Source organism: Erpetoichthys calabaricus, chromosome 13, assembly GCF_900747795.2.
Source record: "Erpetoichthys calabaricus chromosome 13, fErpCal1.3, whole genome shotgun sequence".
Lineage (NCBI taxonomy): Eukaryota > Metazoa > Chordata > Cladistia > Polypteriformes > Polypteridae > Erpetoichthys > Erpetoichthys calabaricus.
This window is the reverse complement of record NC_041406.2, coordinates 905,494-933,443: the sequence shown is the minus strand read 5'-3', so window position 1 is coordinate 933,443 and position 27,950 is coordinate 905,494. Positions and strand designations below refer to the sequence as shown.

Below are 27,950 nucleotides of genomic sequence, written 5' to 3'. Positions count from 1 at the left end.
GTCGAAAAAACGACGGAATGAAAAAAAGGCCCACCCGACGACCCACCCATTCAATTTTTATATATATAGATTTTCTACTGTATATATCTATTATATAGTGCCTTCCTTAGCTATGTATTCTATGGTACATTTTATATCTACTGTATGTATTATTTAGTTTTTCTTTTCTATTTTTTTATTGTGCCATTCTGATCTATCTACAAATAATATAGTCCCTTTCCTCTCTGTCTGTCTACTAGAGTCATCAATCTATTACGTTACACCTTTTCTATATATGTATTAAATGCTGTCTTTCTTATTTATCCATCTATTATATGGTGTCACCTATATCTGTACACAATATGGACTGTTGTGTCTTTTCTTCCACTCTTGGTATTTATTATATATATATAGTGCTTTCACATCCATCTATCTACCTATCAGCAGTACCTTTCCTATCTATCTATCATATAGCTCCTTATACATTATGTATTAAATAGCACCTTTACTCTGTATCTATCTATCTTATTGATCCTTACATTACCTATTTTTGTATTATGTAGTGACTTTCTTATCTCTCTATCATATAGCTCCTTACATATTATCTATTTATCAGTAGTATCTTTCCTACATATCTATCTATCTATCTATCTCTATATATAGTGCCTTTCATATCTATCTATCATATAGCTCCTTACACATTATCTATCTAGGTATTACGTAGTGCCTTTCTTATCTATCATATAGTGCGTTTCATCTACTTATCAATTATATAGTGCCTTTCACATATCTATCAATCATATATTGCCTTTCATTCTATGTATCTATCATATAGTGCCTTTCACATCTATCTATCTATATATCTGATAGCTCCTTGTATTATCTATGTATTATGTAGTGCCTTTCCTATCAATCTACCAATCTAGCGCTAGTCGTTAGAGCGTAGATATCACCCTGGGCACTAGATCGGCAAGGCGCGCGTGAGCCGCGCATTAGTAGGTGACGTCACTGGGAGCGCGCCACTCGAGCGTCTCGGGATCGGCTTAGCGACACGGTCGGTGTTCTTCGGCCCTTTTATTTTATCCAAATGAGTCAGAAGAAGAATCAGGTTTCGTGGGTGAAGCCCGCCGAGCCGTCCTTTTTACGGAAGTTTAAAAATGATGTCGGCTACAAAGAAGGTCCAACGGTAGAGACAAAGGTACGAGTTTTTTGTTCCCTCCGGTTGCTGTACGTTCAGCAGTGTGAAGTTTTACCGCCTGGCCCCAGATGTTGAAGCGGACCGTGTCCGCGAGTTCTTGATCGAAGGCTTCAGGTCGTCATGTCAGGACTGACACTTTGCACGTCCATTTACATTGACTTGTTTGGCTGGCGCCTTTGTCTACGGCGACTTTCAGCATTTATGATAGTTGGTTCCATTTCTTTTGCTTCTCCAGTTGGAGCCCAGGTACAGTAGGTCAGGTGACTGTTCAGGGTCACACGGTGTCAATGGCAGGATTTGAAGTCCCAAAACCTTAATCGCTGCACAAACTGCCTGTCTTACCTATTGCTCGTGTCCCCAGTCCCCCACCCTGATGGGGCGCAGTGAATGAGCTGAATTACCGCTGGACGCGTGCGCTCCAAGTCCTGGCCTACTCCTTTAAATGCTCCGCTGGGTCCACTAGTTGAGTAAGAAGCCGGCCTGCCTAAATGTCCTCGGGGATATTTGTAAGAAAAAGAAATGTGGAAGATCTGCAGGTTAAAGGTTAATGTCAGACTGGCACTGTGAGTGGGCACAGTAAAGGATCTGTTCCTGCCTTGTGCCCAGTGCTGCTAGGATAGGCTCTGAATTGCACTGAGAGTCTGAGAATGTAATGTTATGTTCTGCATCATGTACATCATAGGGTTGTGGGCCAAGTAGAAAACCCACACAAGGCCTGTGCTCTGGACCACATTCCCACCACAGCGCTTGGCATTTTAAGGGAAAAAGGAAAACCCTGCAAAGTGTGCACACCATCTCCAGTAATGTGAACCTTTCAATGCTGCCCTCCTTTGTCTCTTAAGCAATTCTAAGAAATGCTTTGCTGTTTTTTTCCCCCCAGAAGCAGACGATTTCTGTCCCAGCTGATGACAGTGGAGACAGTGACCGTGAAGATGAACAGCCTCAGGTGGTGGTTCTGAAAAAGGGAGATCTGAGTGCCGAGGAGGTGATGGCCATTAAGCAGGAAATCAAAAAAGGCTCAGACCAAGGTATGGTGTCTGCCTGTCAAGTCAAAGTGCATCACTGTGGGTAGAAGGACCTGTATGAACACTGGGTGTAATCGTGGGGGGTGAGCCTGCTGTAACCTAAGATTAACATCAAGTATCTTCAGAACATCTTCAGACCCCTTCACTTTCTGCACACTTTCTTGTGTTGTAGACTTAGAATTTTAAATGGAGACATTTGCTGTTTTTTGCCTGTTTATACTCAATAATCCATAATGATAAATTAAATATGTGTTTTAAAAAGGTTGGTAAATGTATTAACAGTCAAACATTGAAATCCATCATTCACAGAAGTGTCAAGACCTCAGCACTTTGTGGAAGTCTCTTTAGCGGTCTTCCTGCCGAGTCTCTACTAGCTTTGCGCACCTGGACTTGGGCAGTTTCTTGCATTCTTCCTGGCAGATCCTCTCAGACCGCCATCTTCAGGTCTCCCCACACGTGTTCCATGTGGCTGACGTCTGTGCTTTGGCAGGAACACTTGGGGACATGTCCTGATGCCACACCAGCCTTGTCTTGGCTGTATGCTTCAAGTCATTGAACCGTCACCCCAGTCTGAGGTGGCATGCACTTTGGCACACGTTTCTTGAGAAAGCCTTTTCATTTTGGCCATTTCTGAATGCAAAACTCAACTTTAGGGATGCCAGTATCTTGCCACCAAAGTGAACAGTTCAACAGGCTTCATTGGTGTTAATGCAGTGTGAAAGGTTTCTCTAATAACCCAGTAGCCTGTAAACAGGACTAATTAGGGAGAAGCTACGGGAATTGACCCTTAGGACGCTGAGGGAATGGCTGCTGAAAATGCGGCTTTGTAGCCATATCTGTCAGTTCAAGCGGCAGTGGCCTTTATAAGCTCTATTATTAAATCAGTTTAATGGTATCTTGATAATAAATCCAAATCATATCATGTGATATCATCTACTGTTAAATTCTGGTCCATACTTGTAAAATGTTTATCTTTATACTGTATTGAGGATTTGTTCTGTGTATTGTGTTATATTGACCCCCACTGCACGCCCAACCTACCTGGTAAGGGGTCTCTCTTTGAACTCCCTTTCCAGAGGTTTCTTCCATTTTTCCCTACAAGGGAACTCTGAGAGAGTCAGGGCTGGGGGGCTGTCAAGAGGCAGGGCCTGTTAAAGCCCATTGTGACACTTCTTGTGTGATTTTGGGCTACACAAAAATAAATTGTATTGTATTGTATTATAACACGAGGTATCAGTTTCAATCAAAACCATGAAAATGTCTGGCTGAGCCCAAACGTTTGAGTGTCAGTGTACAAAACCAGAAGCGAACAGGAAGGACGGGATGTACAGTGGTGTGAAAAACTATTTGCCCCCTTCCTGATTTCTTATTCTTTTGCATGTTTGTCACACAAAATGTTTCTGATCATCAAACACATTTAACCATTAGTCAAATATAACACAAGTAAACACAAAATGCAGTTTGTAAATGGTGGTTTTTATTATTTAGGGAGAAAAAAAAATCCAAACCTACATGGCCCTGTGTGAAAAAGTAATTGCCCCCTGAACCTAATAACTGGTTGGGCCACCCTTAGCAGCAATAACTGCAATCAAGCGTTTGCGATAACTTGCAATGAGTCTTTTACAGCGCTCTGGAGGAATTTTGGCCCACTCATCTTTGCAAAATTGTTGTAATGCAGCTTTATTTGAGGGTTTTCTAGCATGAACCGCCTTTTTAAGGTCATGCCATAGCATCTCAATTGGATTCAGGTCAGGACTTTGACTAGGCCACTCCAAAGTCTTCATTTTGTTTTTCTTCAGCCATTCAGAGGTGGATTTGCTGGTGTGTTTTGGGTCATTGTCCTGTTGCAGCACCCAAGATCGCTTCAGCTTGAGTTGACGAACAGATGGCCGGACATTCTCCTTCAGGATTTTTTGGTAGACAGTAGAATTCATGGTTCCATCTATCACAGCAAGCCTTCCAGGTCCTGAAGCAGCAAAACAACCCCAGACCATCACACTACCACCACCATATTTTACTCTTGGTATGATGTTCTTTTTCTGAAATGCTGTGTTCCTTTTACGCCAGATGTAACGGGACATTTGCCTTCCAAAAAGTTCAACTTTTGTCTCATCAGTCCACAAGGTATTTTCCCAAAAGTCTTGGCAATCATTGAGATGTTTCTTAGCAAAATTGAGACGAGCCCTAATGTTCTTTTTGCTTAACAGTGGTTTGCGTCTTGGAAATCTGCCATGCAGGCCATTTTTGCCCAGTCTCTTTCTTATGGTGGAGTCATGAACACTGACCTTAATTGAGGCAAGTGAGGCCTGCAGTTCTTTAGACGTTGTCCTGGGGTCTTTTGTGACCTCTCGGATGAGTCGTCTCTGCGCTCTTGGGGTAATTTTGGTCGGCCGGCCACTCCTGGGAAGGTTCACCACTGTTCCATGTTTTTGCCATTTGTGGATAATGGCTCTCACTGTGGTTCGCTGGAGTCCCAAAGCTTTAGAAATGGCTTTATAACCTTTACCAGACTGATAGATCTCAATTACTTCTGTTCTCATTTGTTCCTGAATTTCTTTGGATCTTGGCATGATGTCTAGCTTTTGAGGTGCTTTTGGTCTACTTCTCTGTGTCAGGCAGCTCCTATTTAAGTGATTTCTTGATTGAAACAGGTGTGGCAGTAATCAGGCCTGGGGGTGGCTACGGAAATTGAACTCAGGTGTGATACACCACAGTTAGGTTATTTTTTAACAAGGGGGCAATTACTTTTTCACACAGGGCCATGTAGGTTTGGATTTTTTTTCTCCCTAAATAATAAAAACCATCATTTAAAAACTGCATTTTGTGTTTACTTGTGTTATATTTGACTAATGGTTAAATGTGTTTGATGATCAGAAACATTTTGTGTGACAAACATACAAAAGAATAAGAAATCAGGAAGGGGGCAAATAGTTTTTCACACCACTGTAGGTGACCACCTTTTTGATTCTCTCCCTTTGTGACTGGCTGATGTCACTCTATCGTCGTCACTTGTAGACGTGACAGTCCATTGAAACAGAAATGAAAATGGAGTCCTTCCTGTCACTAAGTTCACGTTTACCTGCAGCAGACCTGAGTCACATGAGTCATGTAGAAAGGAGAGGTTTTACTTTTAAATTAGTGCTGCAGTCATTTTACAGACAAACATGAATAAAGTACAAAAACGGGCAAACAGTGAATGGCGCTGCCTGGTTCCCTTCCTTTTGTGTACAATATGACTAGGATGGCAGTCCATGACCACTGAACCCCAGTAACTGTGATACCAGAGAGTCTCGGCCCTGACGGACGACGCTGCGCTCTCGGTGGCTTTGACCATCGGTGTCCAAGGGCCTGGCCGATTTAGCTTTAGGTTGCCAGGACTCTCCTCGATGGCTTTTCTGATTTCCTCCCTGAAGGTGGAGGCTCAGACTAGGCTACGGTTCGGTTCAGCTGAAGCACTGGATTACGTTTTCTTTAACGTGTTTTGTCTTTGCTTTCCCAGAGGACCCAATTCCTGCAGGAGGTAAGATTATGTTCAAGAAGCCAGAAAAGCGCTCCTCGGACACCAAGTTTCAAGGCATTTCTGCGAGCTCCGTTAAGAAGAAGAAAGAGGAGAAGGAGAGCAGTCACCCCAGAAAGGAAAGCAGTCAGAAGAGCGTCAAGAACAGCAGCCTGCTGTCATTTGGGAACGACGAGGAGGAGGAGGAGGAAGACAACGACTAAGTTTTAAATGAATGGACCTGGGAATGCTTTGATATGTGCACCTTTCAGATTTGTGTCTTTCTCAGATATGGACCCTCTCCTCCTCCTCCCCCCCTTTGGTATTTTGTGCTGGGCACAGACAATGAAGTGTAACGGGCAGGCTGGTGGTCTTTGTGAGCCCCTTGTAGTAGGAGTAGGTTTGCTACTGCAGTGATGGCCTCTCGGTGGTTCATACCTATGGCAGCCTTCTCTTTTTTGCTGTTTTCCTTTGCTCCCCATTATCATGGCACAGCACCTGGGTACTGTCAGCTGGCATATTTAGGAGAATGATTGGCTAAAGCAGGGTTATAACTTTAAAAAAACAACAAGCCATCCAGCCCAACACACCATAGCAAGTCCTGTTTAGTTCATGTTTCTGAAATAGTAAGCTCAGCTCTGAAAGCTTTCACCACACTCGGCCTTTGGCACAGCACATGATCCTAGTGAAGAACACAGTCAGCAAAGCAGATGGCTCCGTGCTAACATCTCCGGCAGTACGACTCCACGAGCTGCTTGTGTAGACATGAAGACGTTAGGTGGCTCTGGCTGTTAGAAGGACCACTAACCACAGTGGTCCTAATAACCCTAACCTGAATGGACACACCAAACGCTTGCCAACCGGACCATGGCTGGTCACTGACCTCGGAGCAAAGCCTGGGGATCATCAGAGGCCAAGACCTGGCAGTGAGTGGACGTGTGTGAGTGTAGTGAAGTCTTTCACGAGCTCTCCTTGGACAACGGGAGACCCCTTGAACCTCCTCAGACTTGATGTGCAGCACGTGGGTGGTCTTGTAAGAAAGACGGAGAGGAACTCCAAGAAACCCCTAAATGTGAATTCAGCAGGCATGTCCAGTGTCGCCTTTGGCTCACCCTGCATGTTTTTGTAATTCTTGTGTTTATCAGTAAACTGTTACCATTATGTTTCTAACAAAGAGAGCGGTTGAGGTATTTTGAAAGACTGGAATTGAAACCCATGGATGAAGGAGAATGTCATTCCTAGAAATGAAGCTGGCAATAAAATCAAAACCTTTCATTGAAGTTCTCGTCTGCTTAGTGTGTTTATCTGCAAGACTGATTGACATTTGTGTTAAATTGACACTTTAATCATTTCGATCAGTGACCCTCTGTCCTTGGTGGAAACGCAGTGCACCCCATCTGACTTCATTTTAAACACGGGGGGCAAGTCTCCCCTTCAGTGCAGTTTGTTTCAGATGTCACTCTTGTCTTGATCCCCCAGAAGGCCACAGCTCCAGTAAACAAGTTAATATAACGCGTGACGATAGTAACACTGGTCTGCACCAAAACATTCAAAGATTCTGTTTTAGTTTGGCCATTCTGGGGTATTTGGAGCGGGAAGAAGAAAAGCAAACGTAAATGATGTTGGCAAAGGCTGCAACCTAACAAAATGTGAAGGGGTCTGAAGACTTTGTGACTCCGTGGTCAGTAACTGACTTGTTTCGCGATAATGATGATGAAGCAAACAACACAAATTCAGAGGCCTGCTGAGCAACAGCTTGGCTTGGGATGAATGGCCACAGGGTGCCATTCTCGAGCCCACTTAGTCAGCTTTGCCTTGTGATTGGAGGAGCCTCTCCTTACAGTATCAGATACCAGGCAGGCACCGGCCTGGGTCAGGGGGCCATGTTTTGCATCTCTTTTTAGTTATCGTTTATTATTTGTTGGTAGGAGGCTGGTGTTGCCCGCTGTCGCTTCATACTCGTTTATCATGGCAGTCTAACTTACCTGATATAACTACCTCACCTCAGAAGAGTTGATCAGTCTCGAGAGAGCGCCACTGGACACTGCACTTTCACATCGGCGTAAAAACTCACTTTGTTCAGCGCACTGAACGTCAAGCGCCGTCTGGGCTCCACACTGCCCTCCTGTGGCACACCGCACACACAACATGACTTCGCCTGTCCAGATGTTGATGTGCCGTTCTTCAGGGGGTCCATCCCAGCTCGCTTTACACGTCACGTATACGCACAGCGACTTCAAAGTAAAAGAGAACACAATTATTAGGTTTATTACAAAAGACATGTCTGTCACTTTAGAGTACGCACTTTAGTATTACAAGGTATGGTTTACAAACGGAAAGCAGTTGACATTTTGTACCGGCATGTCTAACTCATTAGGACTGTATAAATGGCAGTCAGTTCTTGTTTGATTTGCCTACGACACTCGTGACACGGGGGTCCCCCACGTTCAAGTACACACACCTGAAGTTACCTTTGGAGCTCGGATTACCTTTTGTGTTCCACCTTCCACTTCTAACTGACTGGCGCTGCATTCGCTAACCCTGATTGAAGTTCTGTAGACTTCGTGACTAACGGCTCTTGCTGTTTGGTCTCTGTTTGATCTTGTCAACTCCAGCTTATTTAAGTACCTGCTGTTCCAGAAACAAACAATAAAGTCACTGTAAATGGTGGGTGCGTGTGACTACTCCCACCAGACCTGCTGGTCACAGGTGTCATCGGTTACATTTACTGATTTACAGAAATTCAATGTTATGCTCTAAATCAAGTGGAATGAAGATAAGAAAATGGCTACCTGCTAGTTTAGTGTGTGGACAGTAAATCGGGGGGTCAGGTGGCACCCTCTGCCCTAACTGAGTCACCTGCAGACAAACCCATTTAAATCTGCACTTTTGCACCACACGCTTTACCACTTTAATGAGTTTACTTCTAGGAATGATAAACTTTAGGTGTTAAGTATTTCTTCATGAATTTTCCTGTGGGCTTATCCTGTTTAAGTTACAAATCACATCTAAAAGAATTCAAAAATAGATAGAGCAGCATCTGTGCCAGTTTGTCTGGGACACCCAAGGGCCCTCCTGCAATAGAAGTGGCTCTTAACTCAGAATGGACCTGCCTGCTGATGCACTTAACGGGTCCGAATGAACAAAAGATTTGAAAACGTAGAACAGTCGATGAGAAGAGAAGAGAAACGCCGCTGGCTGTCATATTGTCCCTTTGCCTTTAACATACAGTTGTTCTTCCTGTGAATTTCAAGATTCCATTATTCCTTGGCTCCTTGTCTGTCCGTGGATCAAATGCAGCACCAGAGTGGGAATGAGGGTCCTCACAGTGTGGTTTACATGTGTTCAGGGTGACACTGTAAACAGGAGATCACCTCCTGGACGGGCTTCTCCTCGTAGCAGATCTGATATACGCCGGTGAACAGAGGGAACCTGGAGGAAGGGAAGAGGTGACAAGCAGAAAGCAGGTCAGATCGAGTGGCTTCACTGTGGTCCGGTCTTACTATGTCTACAGGGTGGCCATGCCACTTGTGTATGTGGAGCAATGGAAGGGGGCATGATAAGCAGGAGGTTTCAAGTGTTGTGGGTGACGGATTACCCGAGGGAACTTGTGGGGGTCCTGGGCTACCAAACGGCACAGTACCTTTGACCCAGAGGAATCGTGACCAAATGTATCGATGTATGTCATCGTTTTCCTAATATTCACCTTTTAACCCATACAATTGGTAGCTGATTGTACCCAGCGTGGAGAAATAACCTCAGGGTACTGTGGTCTGTGAGCTCACAATGTCCCTCATGGATACGTACATATGGTGGATTCAGAGAGACTTCAGACCCCTTCACTTTCTGCACTTTACTGGGCTGTAGATTTCATTCTAAATGGATACATTTGGCATGTTCATCCATGAGTCTACACTCGATAACACATAATGACAAAGTGATGTGACTTCAGAAAAGTTAGCAAGTTAGAAATCTCTGATTCCTGGAAGTATTCAGACGCTGTGGTGTGGCACTCCAAATGATGATCAGGTGCCTCCTCTTTGCTTCAGTTCTCCTTGAAATCTGTCAAGAACTCGAGCGGAGTCCACCTGTGGCAGAATGAATTCATCGAACATCATTTAAAAAGGCCCACATGTACCTGTGTATAGAAGGTCCCACAAGTCACACTGCATGTCAGGACAAAAACCAATTCTCTGTAGACCTCTGAGATCCAGGTGTGGTGAGGCACTGATTAGGGCACGGGAGTTAAAGAGCGACCTGAATGATTGAGCAACTGGGCAAGAAGACCCTTGGACACGGAGATGACAAAGAACCCACTGGTCACTCTAACAGAGCTTTAGATGTCCTCTCCCGAGATGGGAGGACAACCATCTCAGCAGCTCTCAGTCCATCAAACGCTTATGGTAGAGCAGCTAGACAGAAGCCACTCGTGAGTAAGAGGAATATGACAGCATGAGGAAGAATGGTGATGGGACAAACACTGAACACTTTGGGCAGATCTCCAGGCACTGCTCACCACCTGCCCAGCACCAACCCTACAGTGAAGCACCATGCTATGCTATGGGAGTGCTTCTCAGTGGCAGAGTTGAGGGAGGGTGAATCTTCTCCAGAGTGCATGTGACCATAGACTGGAGCAACGGTTCACCTTTCAGCACAGGAGTGACCCAAAGCACCCAGCCAAGACAATGCTGAAGTGGCTTCAGGACGCGTCTCTGAGTTGCTCAGCCAAAGCCCAGACATGAACCTCCCAGAACACGTGTGCTGAGACCTCAAGATGGCTGTGAACACAAACTTCTCCTTCAGCTTAACTGAGCTGCAAAGCAACTGCCAGGAAGAATGGCAGAAACTGCCCAGACTCAGAGGGGCAAAGTTTGAGGAGATTTACCCAAGGAAAGTGCCCAAGGGGCTTCTACAAAGTAGTGAATGAAGGGTCGGAGTGCTTCTAGGAATGGGAGAGTTTAGTTTGTGATTTTTAGTAAATTTGCAAACCTTTTCTCTGAAAACGTCTTCACTTTGTCATTAAGGGTTAAGGAGTGCGGACTGATAGACAAAAATGGCAAAGTGTGAAGGGGCCGAATACTTCCTGAACCCACTGTTCATACATCTCTGTAGCACACGGTGTAAGACTTGCTAAAAGTGGGAGAGTTCATTCTGGAAACATAAGGACTTTGAAATTGAATCTTAAATACTTTTTGATAATAAATTAATTATACATTTTATTTATAAAGCGCCTTCTCCATGCTCAAAGTGTTTCACAGAAATTCATAAAGAACAACAGGGCATATACAACACTGGATACAAATATCTGCACAAAACACTAAACAAAGATAAACGCAGGATTTCCAAAGCACTGAAACAGAATAAATCAAAAATAAAAAAACTACAAGAAAACCCGAGCAAATAACAGCATTAGTGGTGCAAACACAAGTCGTCCTGGACATCTGGACAGAGGGGTAGACTGAAAGAAACGTCAGAATGTCAGGAGCAGGTCAGTGCCTTCCTGAACAAAGGAGTCTTTACTTATTTCAAAAGAACAAACTGAGTCAGCTGATCTCATTAATTTAGAGTCCTGGTGACGCCATCCAGTGACCTGAGACGAAGGCCGGCTGGACTCCTTCAGTACTGTGTCCCTTCGGAGAGTCCTTGGGCACCGCTGGTTTACCTGCATTGTGAGGGAGCGTCACTTACGGCCATGTGGCGCGATTCCCCGAGGGTGGTCCAGCTCACAGGACCCTCATTGTAGAGGACCTGAGTGGCTGGACCAGGCCAAGGGGATGCCCATGTAACACCTGGGTGTGGCAGACCAAGTCTTTTCCAGAGGGTGGGGCTAGGAAGCGTGTCTGCTTGAGGGGGTTGCCACTCATGTTTTGTCACAAGGTGGGCGCGTCAGCATGCTGTACCAGTGCCAGCTCCCCAACCTGACCAGTCGTTCCAAAGTCTGGGCGCTGTCACCCCTAAAGCACAAGTTAGCTTGGGGCACAACAATACTGCCAGAATAAGCAACCTTAGTGGGCTATCAGGAGCAGAGTGATGGAGGAGGTCACTGATGGCTTTATAGGTCAATAGTAGAATTTGATATTCGACCCTGTGTGCCACTGGGAGCCAGCGATGGCTGTGATGTGCTCGCTGTTGCAGGTCTGTGTCAGGACTCGAGCAGCAGAGTTTGGAGCTGTGATGGCAGTTCAGAAGGGTCACTTGCCAGTAGAATGGACAAGTTTCTCAACATTAGAACAAGAGGGAATGAGAGAACATGAGATACTGCATGTTACGGAGGTGGAAGTAAGAAAGTTTCTTAATGTGATGAATGTGGTGGAATAAGAAATGGAGGAAATCAAAAATGACACCAATGGTCCTAGCAGAAGAAGGAGGTCCGATGACATCATCACTAAGAGTGCCCGAGAAGGAGCTCCTGTTGTTAAGCTGCCAATCAGCAGGACTTTAAAGTGATGAGAGCAGGGGCCCAATCTGCAGGTAATACTGAGGGAAGGGAGCCCAATCCGTGCAGAACATCGGTGGTCAGTGAAAGTGTGGGTATGAAGCGGGCAGAGCTTTACTGAGCTAGACGCCACCGTGAACAGATGGAAAACATGCGTGACCAAGAGAAATGCCTCCAAACTCCTCATACAGAAGATTGGTGTTGTCCCATGGCTTCTCTTTGGCTGTACTTCTGTATGCATTACATTACATTCCATTATGTACTGTACGTATATTAGGAGTGAAAGTTGCGTTTTACAGCAAGTTAAATCTCTCCTTTCTTTTATACCAAATGTTTCTTGTCTCTGAATCTCTGCTCTGGCTGCTGGCAAGGGATACGTACAGGTTCAAGCATGAGCCGCACTTCTAAAAGAACGCATTCCCAGGGAGCACCTGCCCTCCGTTGGACACAAGGAATCAAATGGCTGACTGCTAAGTAAAGAAGGCACACATAAACTGAGCGTCTTCATCTCTGCTGCTTTCCAGGAGAGTTCATGTTTAGTGGTGGGCTTGTGGGGGGGAGACAGTGAACCAGCGGCACACGAACGATACAAGGACACCGAGGGACACGCGGCTACGTCATATGCTTCATGTTCAGTTTGTATTCCACAGTGCAGGCCCAAATCATGAGTCCTATGAAATTCTTACTCTCATGTGCTAATCAACATGTCGCCCCTCTCTTAGTGAGGACAACTACCCGTATCTGAAACAATTCCACAACATACCTGACATAAGAAATAGAAAGGCACCATATAACTGCTGGGTATTTTGTCATAGTTCATTTTTCTCCATCTTCTCCTGGCTATTTGGGCACAAAATTGCAGTTGATTTGGGGGTCTCCTAACCCTGGGAATTCAATTATGACATTAGCTTTTTTGTTGTGAAATATTTTGAAACAGGGGTGGCACGGTGGCGCAGTGGTAGTGCTGCTGCCTCACAGTAAGGAGACCCGTCTGGGTTCACTTCCCAGTTTGCATGTTCTCCCCGTGTCTGCGTGGGTTTCCTCCCACAGTCCAAAGACATGCAGGTTAGGTGCATTGGCGGTCCAGATTGTCCCTAGTGTGTGTGCTTGGTGTGTGGGTGTGTGTATGTGCCCTGCGGTGGGCTGGCGTCCTGCCCGGGGTTTGTTCCTGCCTTGCACCCTGTGCTGGCTGTGATTGGCTCCACAGACCCCCGTGACCCTGTGTTAGGATATAGCAGGTTGGACAATGACTGACTGACTGAATATTTTGAACCATTTCTACCGCCATGTTTGAGCACCCACTGTTGGGGGCATGTCCTTGGAAGTTCTGAGCTGCCCATCGTGACATGATGGGATAAATGTTCACCTCTAAGGTCATATCCATATCCGAGCTCACAGATTCTGATCAACACAAATCCTTGCTTTTCCTTTGGCTAAGACCTTTGTTTTGATATTTTTGTCTCGTGCTTTGGTTCTGGTTGCTGTAGTTGTTCATCTCCCAGTATCACACCCGTTTCTGTCTTCTGACCAGTTCTTATCTCCTGCTTAGCCCAGTAATAGCGGGCCTTAGCCCAAACATGCTCAATTGTGTAGTGACTGAGGGTGGTCTCACTTGGAGATGAGAACTACAGTTTTAGTCATTCAGTCCTCGACTGTACACAGGATTTCCATGTCCATAGTGTACTCTAAATGAACGCTAAGTAGAAGTGCGCCATACAGTATTAAAATTAACTGGAAAGAGCTCAGCAGGAAACCTGAACAGCTTGACCGTTGATGGTGTCATCAGGCACAGAATTCACAAAGATCCTCCATTTAGGAATGGCAGAGTAACGCAACACATGCAGGAAAGGTTCAAATAATAAATAAAGTGAGCATTCACTAAACACCGGTCAGCAAAAGTGGGCAACCTCACCGCTTGGGGAGTCCTCCAAAGAACATTGTTCCTGAATGGTGAGGGCAAATGTGCAGCACTGCAGGCCCGTCAAGTGAAATGCGAATCCTGGTTCAAGTGACCCTCACAACCCAAACATAGGTAGGCACGGAGCTTCTACATGCAGAACGTAAATACTGTGACCAACTGACCACTTTCTGATTTACTCATCCATTTCAGTGTCACAAACCCAAAGATGGGATGCCCTCCAAACCAGAAGACATCAAGCCAATGCCAAATTGGATGTAGCAAGCATTTTGTTACTCTGCCAACCTTTCTTCACACAGGCTTTTATTTCTCTACTGCAATAAAATGAACCCTCAAAGTCCATGTGATGCTAAAGCCTCGTCTTTATAGGCTAACAAAGACCATGAAGGTTAGAAACCAATCAGGTCAGTGAACGACTATGTGGTCCATCAGATCTGTTACATGAACACTAGACAATCTATGACAATAAGTGAGCCCAAGTAGTGTGCAGCCTTTACTCGCTGCTCCTCATCCAACATCCAGGATTTCTTCTTCAAGAGTGTGAATGTGATGGCCAGTAATTCTCAAGGTAAGTGCGCCCTTAAGACTGTTGTGCACATCTCTCATCCTTCCCATGACATTCACACACATTAAGATGGTGCCAGTACTTACTTGTCAACCATGTCTTTCTGTTTCAGGATGTGATAAACTTCTGCTGAGGTCTGTGGTCCTTGCAGCTTCTGTCCATTTAGCATTTCCTTCTCAAGCTCTTCAATGCTCTGCAAGAGTGTTTTAATATATAAGGATAACAACAAAAACAAGGAGACATACACAGCCGGAGAATGTTCAGGTTCATTACAGTCCTCCCTCCATCTCAGCATTGTGTGCTAAAAGATAAGGAGACACACTCCAAAACTGGCAAAGAAAGTAAAGGAGCCTGCCAGTCAGTGTGTTTGAGGTGTGGATAAGAGGAGTAGTTGCAATGCCATCCAGAAGGTGGCAGCATTTACTCTGCACTGCAGGCCTTGTCCAAATTTTTACTCAGCCGTGAGAATCAAAATTCTTTAAAAAGCAAAAGCACTTTAAGATTGATGTTACCTCCAAATGAAATACAGCAATAAGGTTAAATGTAGGAATGTTTAAAATGTATTTAAAAGTTATGCTCCTGTAAATATTTTTATGAAAGCTTTAAACATAGCATATTTAATTAATACACACGGTAACTATATCACCCTGCCCAGGGCCGTTTCCTAACCTCATGCCCTGTGCTGCTGGGATAGGCCTCAGCTCTCCACGGCCCTCAATCTCATCAAGCAGGTTTGAAAATGCCCGGATACGTAGGAATATACTTTTGGCTTGGGTGACTGTCACACTGAGGTGCCATGTCACCATCCAGCCACTTTGTGAAACCTGCATATTCCAAATCACAGACCGGTGGATTGTTCTCTTAACTTGTCATGGAGGGGCAGGGACAAAGCCAAGGGGGGGTTTGGGGACAGTACACCGCAGGACATACTCTTGTCGCTCATCTTCAGGCAATTTGTGGGACTGATGTAAGTAACAAACACAAGTTTGGGATATGAGAGGAGAAATCATATGGTCGGAGGGAATGCCCCAAGGAGACATGGAAGGAGTGTGCAGTGTCATCATGCCACCCTGACTACTATTTAATGTTTCCAAGTGCTGGCTAACACATTTCAGGGAAATGTCAATATCATAGCAGATGTGGACTGGGGACATTATCATTTAAATGTCACACTGTCATCCTTTCAAGGCAAATATAAGAGAACACAATTAAAAATAAACCTCTGTGTGATGGACCGGTTCCTGCTTTATGCCTGAAGTAGCTTTAAGCAACATTCCAGTCTCTCTAATATTCCCAAAAGCTGTAAATGTTCACACTAAGGATTCTGAGAAAATGAACCGAGAACCAGCCGAGGTACCTACAGTTGCCTAAGTATCTTTGTACAACTCCAATTCCAAAAAACAGGATGGGACAGAATGGAAAATGCTGATAAAAAGGACAAGGAGTGCTGTGTAGATTCTGTTCATCCTGTAGTAAAGTTCAAATAAAGTATCATTTGATGGTTTACCTTGTGAATATAATTGGTTTTTTAATAACTAGGGGGCTTCACTCGCCTACCCCTTCCAATTGCTCCACGCCATTGTGAAGAGGTGGACTAAACGCACCCCAAGGAGACGCGGTCGCTCCTCTTAAACGCTGATACAATGGGAAACACATAACACTTGGTTTTTTGACCTCCTCTTTGCTTGATCAGCTTGCTGCTCCTGCAGTGCCTCGTGACCAGCATCTCGTGCGGCGCTTCGAACGTTTAAAAGCCTGTACAGCAGCTGTGCTACTCTTTGTCTCACTGCCTTGTCTCTCTTGTTCCTCCAGACATCCTCAAACGCTATTCCATCTCTTTTCGTTGTTCCGTTATTTCCCTGTATAATATTTTCCGTTTGTTTGCACTAATGTGATCTTTACTCTCACTTCTGTGAGACTTTCGAATTTTCCTACTTCCATTATCTCTAACCTGCTCTGATTGTGTATCACGGGACTTGCTTCCAAAGGTTGTAAGTATGACGTGACTTGACCATCTCGTGGGACGTGAAAGTGTCTCTCTGTCTCTCTTCAAAAAATCACATCTCGTTTTCCAGCTGTTTCAATTATAACATTACTTATTTTCTATTTTTAAAGGAGTTCACTTAGATGTGTTCATGTTAACAACAAAAGGGATTCATTTTATAACTTTCTCTGAGCCTAAATTCTTAAGGTTAGTACCCAAAATACTCAAAATAGGCAACAGGAAATACTCCTCTAAAGGGTGTGTTCTGTCCTATTGAGGCCGCAGCCATACAGGTTTTCCACACCTGGCATCATGTGGTTCTGTGAACGCCACATTCACACCGTAACGCTGACCTTTAGCACCGATAGCTGGCAGTACGCAGGGATCAGCACACCTCCGGGCTCCTGATATTCCAATCCCTCCAATCTCATTTTACTCTTCCTTCTTGATCCTGTTACCTTCAAATCCAATCACTGCTACAAACATGTGGCGTCTGCTTTTGCTCCTCATCCTCTTAATCCCCTTTCCTTGTTCTTGCTCACCTCCTAAGAGGCCTGTCGATACACTGCACTGTGTAAGGAAGCACATACATCCACCTGCTCTTTAAATTCACTTTGGTTTAAGAAGCCCTCGTCTTCTCCATCCTCTACCTGGGACACAAGTTTTGTTAAGAAATGTTACTCTTAGTCCAGACAACCTAATAATCAACAAACCCAACTAAAATTCCCCACTATGTTATAACCGTCTCCAGTAGTTCTCAACCAAGGGGGCCCCAGTAAACTTCCAGAGGAGGTGCAAGATGACTGAAAAGAATTAAAAACAGCAGCGAAAAACTTAACATCAGTAACAATCAGGCTACAGCAGGGGTGTCAAATGTATGAGGCCTTCATTATCAATATTCAAAGTTTTCTCAGAAGACCCCCCTTTAAAGAACTGTCAGACATGTGGGTGTGGGGATCATTTTATGACTGAAGTGCCACAAGGCCACCGCTAACTTTAATACCATCTTTCTCTTAGAATGGAGGAGGAGAAAAGCCCAAAAGATCATTGTGGTCACTTCCTTGGCGCCCAAAGCTGCATCTCTTCCCATCACATCAGCATATATTAACACTCTTAGACACCAAAACGAAACCTGAGAGACCCTAACCATCATTCATTTTTCATTTTACAGTGCACTTCATATACAGTGTGTACAGTTTAGCTGGATGTCATTTACTGTACACCTGGTATGAAGGTGTGTCTCCAGTGTCCACATGACGTCCAGACAGAGATCGCAGATGGACACCCCACATGTAGATAGATAGATAGATAGATAATGTGAAAGGCACAATATGATAGATAGATAGATAGATAGATAGATAGATAGATAGATAGATAGATAGATAGATAGATAGATAGATAGATAGAGTGAAAGGCACTATATAATACATAGATAGATAGATAGATAGATAGATAGATAGATAGATAGATAGATAGATAGATAGATAGATAGATAGATAGAGTGAAAGGCACTATATAATACATAGATAGATAGATAGATAGATAGATAGATAGATAGATAGATAGATAGATAGATAGAGTGAAAGGCACTATATAATACATAGATAGATAGATAGATAGATAGATAGATAGATAGATAGATAGATAGATAGATAGATAGATAGAGTGAAAGGCACTATATAATACATAGATAGATAGATAGATAGATAGATAGATAGATAGATAGATAGATAGATAGATAGATAGATAGATAGATAGATAGATAGATAGATAGATAGATAGAAAGGCACTATATAATAGATAGATAGATAGATAGATAGATAGATAGATAGATAGATAGATAGAGTGAAAGGCACTATATAATAGATAGATAGATAGATAGATAGATAGATAGATAGATAGATAGATAGATAGATAGATAATGTGAAAGGCACTATATAATAGATAGATAGATAGATAGATAGATAATGTGAAAGGCACTATATAATAGATAGATAGATAGATAGATAGATAGATAGATAGATAGATAGATAGATAGATAGATAGATAGAGTGAAAGGCACTATATAATACATAGATAGATAGATAGATAGATAGATAGATAGATAGAGTGAAAGGCACTATATAATACATAGATAGATAGATAGATAGATAGATAGAGTGAAAGGCACTATATAATACATAGATAGATAGATAGATAGATAGATAGATAGATAGATAGATAGATAGATAGAAAGGCACTATATAATAGATAGATAGATAGATAGATAGAGTGAAAGGCACTATATAATAGATAGATAGATAGATAGATAGATAGATAGATAGATAGATAGATAGATAGAGTGAAAGGCACTATATAATACATAGATAGATAGATAGATAGATAGATAGATAGATAGAGTGAAAGGCACTATATAATACATAGATAGATAGATAGATAGATAGATAGATAGAGTGAAAGGCACTATATAATACATAGATAGATAGATAGATAGATAGATAGATAGATAGATAGATAGATAGAAAGGCACTATATAATAGATAGATAGATAGATAGATAGAGTGAAAGGCACTATATAATAGATAGATAGATAGATAGATAGATAGATAGATAGATAGATAGATAGAGTGAAAGGCACTATATAATAGATAGATAGATAGATAGATAGATAGATAGATAGATAGATAGATAGATAGATAGATAATGTGAAAGGCACTATATAATAGATAGATAGATAGATAGATAGATAGATAGATAGATAGATAGATAATGTGAAAGGCACTATATAATTAATAGATAGATAGATAGATAGATAGATAGATAGATAGATAATGTGAAAGGCACTATATAATAGATAGATAGATAGATAGATAGATAGATAGATAGATAGATAGATAGATAGATAATGTGAAAGGCACTATATAATAGATAGATAGATAGATAGATAGATAGATAGATAGATAGATAGATAGATAGATAGATAGATAGATAGATAATGTGAAAGGCACTATATAATAGATAGATAGATAGATAATGTGAAAGGCACTATATAATAGATAGATAGATAGATAGATAGATAGATAGATAGATAGATAGATAGATAGATAATGTGAAAGGCACTATATAATAGATAGATAGATAGATAGATAGATAGATAGATAGATAGATAGATAGATAGATAGATAGATAATGTGAAAGGCACTATATAATAGATAGATAGATAGATAGATAGATAGATAGATAGATAGATAGATAGATAGATAGATAGATAGATAGATAATGTGAAAGGCACTATATAATAGATAGATAGATAGATAGATAGATAGATAGATAGATAGATAATGTGAAAGGCACTATATAATAGATAGATAGATAGATAGATAGATAGATAGATAGATAGATAGATAGATAGATAGATAATGTGAAAGGCACTATATAATAGATAGATAGATAGATAGATAGATAGATAGATAGATAGATAGATAGATAGATAGATAGATAATGTGAAAGGCACTATATAATAGATAGATAGATAGATAGATAGATAGATAGATAGATAGATAGATAGATAGATAGATAGATAGATAGATAATGTGAAAGGCACTATATAATAGATAGATAGATAGATAGATAGATAGATAGATAGATAGATAATGTGAAAGGCACTATATAATAGATAGATAGATAGATAGATAGATAGATAGATAGATAATGTGAAAGGCACTATATAATAGATAGATAGATAGATAGATAGATAGATAGATAGATAGATAGATAGATAATGTGAAAGGCACTATATAATAGATAGATAGATAGATAGATAGATAGATAGATAGATAGATAGATAGATAGATAGATAGATAATGTGAAAGGCACTATATAATAGATAGATAGATAGATAGATAGATAATGTGAAAGGCACTATATAATAGATAGATAGATCCTTGGCGCCCAAAGCTGCATCTCTTCCCATCACATCAGCATATATTAACACTCTTAGACACCAAAACGAAACCTGAGAGACCCTAACCCTCATTCGTTTTTCATTTTACAGTGCACTTCATATACAGTGTGTACAGTTTAGCTGGATGTCATTTACTGTACACCTGGTATGAAGGTGTGTCTCCAGTGTCCACATGACGTCCAGACAGAGATCGCAGATGGACACCCCACATGTAGATAGATAGATAGATAGATAGATAGATAGATAGATAGATAGATAGATAGATAGATAGATAGATAGAGTGAAAGGCACTATATAATACATAGATAGATAGATAGATAGATAGATAGATAGAGTGAAAGGCACTATATAATACATAGATAGATAGATAGATAGATAGATAGATAGATAGATAGATAGATAGAGTGAAAGGCACTATATAATACATAGATAGATAGATAGATAGATAGATAGATAGATAGATAGATAGATAGATAGATAGAGTGAAAGGCACTATATAATACATAGATAGATAGATAGATAGATAGATAGATAGATAGATAGATAGATAGAAAGGCACTATATAATAGATAGATAGATAGATAGATAGATAGATAGATAGATAGATAGATAGATAGATAGATAGATAGAGTGAAAGGCACTATATAATAGATAGATAGATAGATAGATAGATAGATAGATAGATAGATAATGTGAAAGGCACTATATAATAGATAGATAGATAGATAGATAGATAGATAGATAGATAGATAGATAGATAGATAGATAGATAGATAATGTGAAAGGCACTATATAATAGATAGATAGATAGATAGATAGATAGATAGATAGATAGATAGATAGATAGATAATGTGAAAGGCACTATATAATAGATAGATAGATAGATAGATAGATAGATAGATAGATAGATAGATAGATAGATAGATAGAGTGAAAGGCACTATATAATACATAGATAGATAGATAGATAGATAGATAGATAGATAGATAGATAGATAGATAGAGTGAAAGGCACTATATAATACATAGATAGATAGATAGATAGATAGATAGATAGATAGAGTGAAAGGCACTATATAATACATAGATAGATAGATAGATAGATAGATAGATAGATAGATAGATAGATAGAGTGAAAGGCACTATATAATACATAGATAGATAGATAGATAGATAGATAGATAGATAGATAGATAGATAGATAGATAGATAGATAGAAAGGCACTATATAATAGATAGATAGATAGATAGATAGAGTGAAAGGCACTATATAATAGATAGATAGATAGATAGATAGATAGATAGATAGATAGATAGATAGATAGATAGATAGAGTGAAAGGCACTATATAATAGATAGATAGATAGATAGATAGATAGATAGATAGATAGATAGATAATGTGAAAGGCACTATATAATAGATAGATAGATAGATAGATAGATAGATAGATAGATAGATAGATAGATAGATAGATAATGTGAAAGGCACTATATAATTAATAGATAGATAGATAGATAGATAGATAGATAGATAGATAGATAGATAGATAGATAATGTGAAAGGCACTATATAATAGATAGATAGATAGATAGATAGATAGATAGATAGATAGATAGATAGATAATGTGAAAGGCACTATATAATAGATAGATAGATAGATAGATAGATAGATAGATAGATAGATAATGTGAAAGGCACTATATAATAGATAGATAGATAGATAGATAATGTGAAAGGCACTATATAATAGATAGATAGATAGATAGATAGATAGATAGATAGATAGATAGATAGATAGATAGATAGATAGATAATGTGAAAGGCACTATATAATAGATAGATAGATAGATAGATAGATAGATAGATAGATAGATAGATAGATAATGTGAAAGGCACTATATAATAGATAGATAGATAGATAGATAGATAGATAGATAGATAGATAATGTGAAAGGCACTATATAATAGATAGATAGATAGATAGATAGATAGATAGATAGATAGATAGATAATGTGAAAGGCACTATATAATAGATAGATAGATAGATAGATAGATAGATAGATAGATAGATAGATAATGTGAAAGGAACTATATAATAGATAGATAGATAGATAGATAGATAGATAGATAGATAGATAATGTGAAAGGCACTATATAATAGATAGATAGATAGATAGATAGATAGATAGATAGATAGATAGATAGATAGATAATGTGAAAGGCACTATATAATAGATAGATAGATAGATAGATAGATAGATAGATAGATAGATAGATAGATAATGTGAAAGGCACTATATAATAGATAGATAGATAGATAGATAGATAGATAGATAGATAGATAGATAGATAATGTGAAAGGCACTATATAATAGATAGATAGATAGATAGATAGATAGATAGATAATGTGAAAGGCACTATATAATAGATAGATAGATAGATAGATAGATAGATAGATAGATAGATAGATAGATAATGTGAAAGGCACTATATAATAGATAGATAGATAGATAGATAGATAGATAGATAGATAGATAGATAGATAGATAATGTGAAAGGAACTATATAATAGATAGATAGATAGATAGATAGAAAGGCACTATATAATAGATAGATAGATAGATAGATAGATAGATAGATAGATAGATAGATAGAGTGAAAGGCACTATATAATAGATAGATAGATAGATAGATAGATAGATAGATAGATAGATAGATAGATAGATAGATAATGTGAAAGGCACTATATAATAGATAGATAGATAGATAGATAGATAGATAGATAGATAGATAGATAGATAGATAGATAATGTGAAAGGCACTATATAATAGATAGATAGATAGATAGATAGATAGATAGATAGATAGATAGATAGATAATGTGAAAGGCACTATATAATAGATAGATAGATAGATAGATAGATAGATAGATAGAGTGAAAGGCACTATATAATACATAGATAGATAGATAGATAGATAGATAGATAGATAGATAGATAGAGTGAAAGGCACTATATAATATAGATAGATAGATAGATAGATAGATAGATAGATAGATAGATAGATAGATAGAGTGAAAGGCACTATATAATACATAGATAGATAGATAGATAGATAGATAGATAGATAGATAGAGTGAAAGGCACTATATAATACATAGATAGATAGATAGATAGATAGATAGATAGATAGATAGATAGATAGATAGATAGATAGATAGAAAGGCACTATATAATAGATAGATAGATAGATAGATAGATAGAGTGAAAGGCACTATATAATAGATAGATAGATAGATAGATAGATAGATAGAGTGAAAGGCACTATATAATAGATAGATAGATAGATAGATAGATAGATAGATAGATAGATAGATAATGTGAAAGGCACTATATAATAGATAGATAGATAGATAGATAGATAGATAGATAGATAGATAGATAGATAGATAGATAGATAATGTGAAAGGCACTATATAATTAATAGATAGATAGATAGATAGATAGATAGATAGATAGATAGATAGATAGATAGATAGATAATGTGAAAGGCACTATATAATAGATAGATAGATAGATAGATAGATAGAGTGAAAGGCACTATATAATAGATAGATAGATAGATAGATAGATAGATAGAGTGAAAGGCACTATATAATAGATAGATAGATAGATAGATAGATAGATAGATAGATAGATAATGTGAAAGGCACTATATAATAGATAGATAGATAGATAGATAGATAGATAGATAGATAGATAGATAGATAGATAGATAGATAGATAATGTGAAAGGCACTATATAATTAATAGATAGATAGATAGATAGATAGATAGATAGATAGATAGATAGATAGATAATGTGAAAGGCACTATATAATAGATAGATAGATAGATAGATAGATAGATAGATAGATAGATAGATAGATAGATAGATAGATAGATAGATAGATAGATAGATAATGTGAAAGGCACTATATAATAGATAGATAGATAGATAGATAGATAGATAGATAGATAGATAGATAGATAGATAGAAAGGCACTATATAATAGATAGATAGATAGATAGATAGAGTGAAAGGCACTATATAATAGATAGATAGATAGATAGATAGATAGATAGAGTGAAAGGCACTATATAATAGATAGATAGATAGATAGATAGATAGATAGATAGATAGATAGATAGATAATGTGAAAGGCACTATATAATAGATAGATAGATAGATAGATAGATAGATAGATAGATAGATAGATAGATAGATAGATAGATAGATAGATAGATAGATAATGTGAAAGGCACTATATAATTAATAGATAGATAGATAGATAGATAGATAGATAGATAGATAGATAGATAGATAGATAATGTGAAAGGCACTATATAATAGATAGATAGATAGATAGATAGATAGATAGATAGATAGATAGATAGATAGATAGATAATGTGAAAGGCACTATATAATTAATAGATAGATAGATAGATAGATAGATAGATAGATAGATAGATAGATAATGTGAAAGGCACTATATAATAGATAGATAGATAGATAGATAGATAGATAGATAGATAGATAATGTGAAAGGCACTATATAATAGATAGATAGATAGATAGATAGATAGATAGATAGATAGAAAGGCACTATATAATAGATAGATAGATAGATAGATAGATAGATAGAGTGAAAGGCACTATATAATAGATAGATAGATAGATAGATAGATAGATAGAGTGAAAGGCACTATATAATAGATAGATAGATAGATAGATAGATAGATAGATAGATAGATAATGTGAAAGGCACTATATAATAGATAGATAGATAGATAGATAGATAGATAGATAGATAGATAGATAGATAATGTGAAAGGCACTATATAATTAATAGATAGATAGATAGATAGATAGATAGATAGATAGATAGATAGATAGATAATGTGAAAGGCACTATATAATAGATAGATAGATAGATAGATAGATAGATAGATAGATAGATAGATAGATAGATAGATAGATAGATAGATAATGTGAAAGGCACTATATAATAGATAGATAGATAGATAGATAGATAGATAGATAGATAGATAGATAGATAATGTGAAAGGCACTATATAATAGATAGATAGATAGATAATGTGAAAGGCACTATATAATAGATAGATAGATAGATAGATAGATAGATAGATAGATAGATAATGTGAAAGGCACTATATAATAGATAGATAGATAGATAGATAGATAGATAGATAGATAGATAGATAGATAGATAGATAATGTGAAAGGCACTATATAATAGATAGATAGATAGATAGATAGATAGATAGATAGATAGATAGATAGATAGATAGATAGATAATGTGAAAGGCACTATATAATAGATAGATAGATAGATAGATAGATAGATAGATAATGTGAAAGGCACTATATAATAGATAGATAGATAGATAGATAGATAGATAGATAATGTGAAAGGCACTATATAATAGATAGATAGATAGATAGATAGATAGATAATGTGAAAGGCACTATATAATAGATAGATAGATAGATAGATAGATAGATAATGTGAAAGGCACTATATAATAGATAGATAGATAGATAGATAGATAGATAGATAGATAGATAATGTGAAAGGCACTATATAATAGATAGATAGATAGATAGATAGATAGATAGATAGATAGATAGATAGATAGATAATGTGAAAGGAACTATATAATAGATAGATAGATAGATAGATAGATAGATAGATAGATAGATAGATAGATAGATAGATAGATAATGTGAAAGGCACTATATAATAGATAGATAGATAGATAGATAGATAGAGTGAAAGGCACTATATAATAGATAGATAGATAGATAGATAGATAGATAGAGTGAAAGGCACTATATAATAGATAGATAGATAGATAGATAGATAGATAGATAGATAGATAGATAGATAGATAATGTGAAAGGCACTATATAATAGATAGATAGATAGATAGATAGATAGATAGATAGATAGATAGATAGATAGATAGATAGATAGATAGATAGATAATGTGAAAGGCACTATATAATTAATAGATAGATAGATAGATAGATAGATAGATAGATAGATAGATAGATAGATAGATAGATAGATAATGTGAAAGGCACTATATAATAGATAGATAGATAGATAGATAGATAGATAGATAGATAGATAGATAGATAGATAGATAGATAGATAGATAATGTGAAAGGCACTATATAATAGATAGATAGATAGATAGATAGATAGATAGATAGATAGATAGATAGATAGAAAGGCACTATATAATAGATAGATAGATAGATAGATAGATAGAGTGAAAGGCACTATATAATAGATAGATAGATAGATAGATAGATAGATAGAGTGAAAGGCACTATATAATAGATAGATAGATAGATAGATAGATAGATAGATAGATAGATAGATAATGTGAAAGGCACTATATAATAGATAGATAGATAGATAGATAGATAGATAGATAGATAGATAGATAGATAGATAGATAGATAATGTGAAAGGCACTATATAATTAATAGATAGATAGATAGATAGATAGATAGATAGATAGATAGATAGATAGATAGATAGATAGATAGATAATGTGAAAGGCACTATATAATAGATAGATAGATAGATAGATAGATAGATAGATAGATAGATAGATAGATAGATAGATAGATAGATAGATAGATAGATAGATAGATAGATAATGTGAAAGGCACTATATAATAGATAGATAGATAGATAGATAGATAGATAGATAGATAGATAGATAATGTGAAAGGCACTATATAATAGATAGATAGATAGATAATGTGAAAGGCACTATATAATAGATAGATAGATAGATAGATAGATAGATAGATAGATAATGTGAAAGGCACTATATAATAGATAGATAGATAGATAGATAGATAGATAGATAGATAGATAGATAGATAATGTGAAAGGCACTATATAATAGATAGATAGATAGATAGATAGATAGATAGATAGATAGATAGATAGATAGATAGATAATGTGAAAGGCACTATATAATAGATAGATAGATAGATAGATAGATAGATAGATAGATAGATAATGTGAAAGGCACTATATAATAGATAGATAGATAGATAGATAGATAGATAGATAATGTGAAAGGCACTATATAATAGATAGATAGATAGATAGATAGATAGATAGATAGATAGATAGATAGATAATGTGAAAGGCACTATATAATAGATAGATAGATAGATAGATAGATAGATAGATAGATAATGTGAAAGGCACTATATAATAGATAGATAGATAGATAGATAGATAGATAGATAGATAGATAATGTGAAAGGCACTATATAATAGATAGATAG

At 38.2% G+C, this 27,950-nt stretch overlaps 2 protein-coding genes across 2 annotated transcripts in view; one reads left to right on the top strand and one right to left on the bottom strand.

The window, feature by feature from the left end:
- The first annotated feature begins 986 nt into the window (after nucleotides 1-986).
- On the top strand, nucleotides 987-6,455 carry kiaa1143 (KIAA1143 ortholog). Its single transcript, XM_028817852.2, has 3 exons — nucleotides 987-1,177; nucleotides 2,058-2,205; nucleotides 5,702-6,455. The coding sequence occupies exons 1-3, from the start codon at nucleotides 1,067-1,069 to the stop codon at nucleotides 5,920-5,922; spliced, it is 480 nt and encodes a 159-aa protein (XP_028673685.1). The 5' UTR covers nucleotides 987-1,066; the 3' UTR covers nucleotides 5,923-6,455.
- A 1,485-nt stretch (nucleotides 6,456-7,940) lies between these two features.
- The window catches only part of gpd1l (glycerol-3-phosphate dehydrogenase 1 like), a 94,321-nt gene continuing 74,311 nt past the window's right edge, over nucleotides 7,941-27,950 (bottom strand). The window contains exons 7-8 of the mRNA XM_028817851.2: nucleotides 14,704-14,810; nucleotides 7,941-9,130 (exon numbers count right to left, since the gene is read on the bottom strand). Coding sequence (XP_028673684.1) covers nucleotides 9,034-9,130; nucleotides 14,704-14,810 — 204 coding nt within the window. The 3' untranslated portion in view covers nucleotides 7,941-9,033. The remainder of the gene's footprint in view (nucleotides 9,131-14,703; nucleotides 14,811-27,950) is intronic.

What these genes read in the sequence shown, in the direction of transcription:
- kiaa1143 (XM_028817852.2), top strand. Translation starts at nt 1,067, where the DNA reads ATGAGTCAGAAGAAGAATCAGGTTTCGTGGGTGAAGCCCGCCGAGCCG. An exon ending in GTCCAACGGTAGAGACAAAG is followed by an intron (nt 1,178 to 2,057) that starts GTACGAGTTTTT and finishes TTTTCCCCCCAG; the next exon opens with AAGCAGACGATTTCTGTCCC. An exon ending in CAAAAAAGGCTCAGACCAAG is followed by an intron (nt 2,206 to 5,701) that starts GTATGGTGTCTG and finishes TTGCTTTCCCAG; the next exon opens with AGGACCCAATTCCTGCAGGA.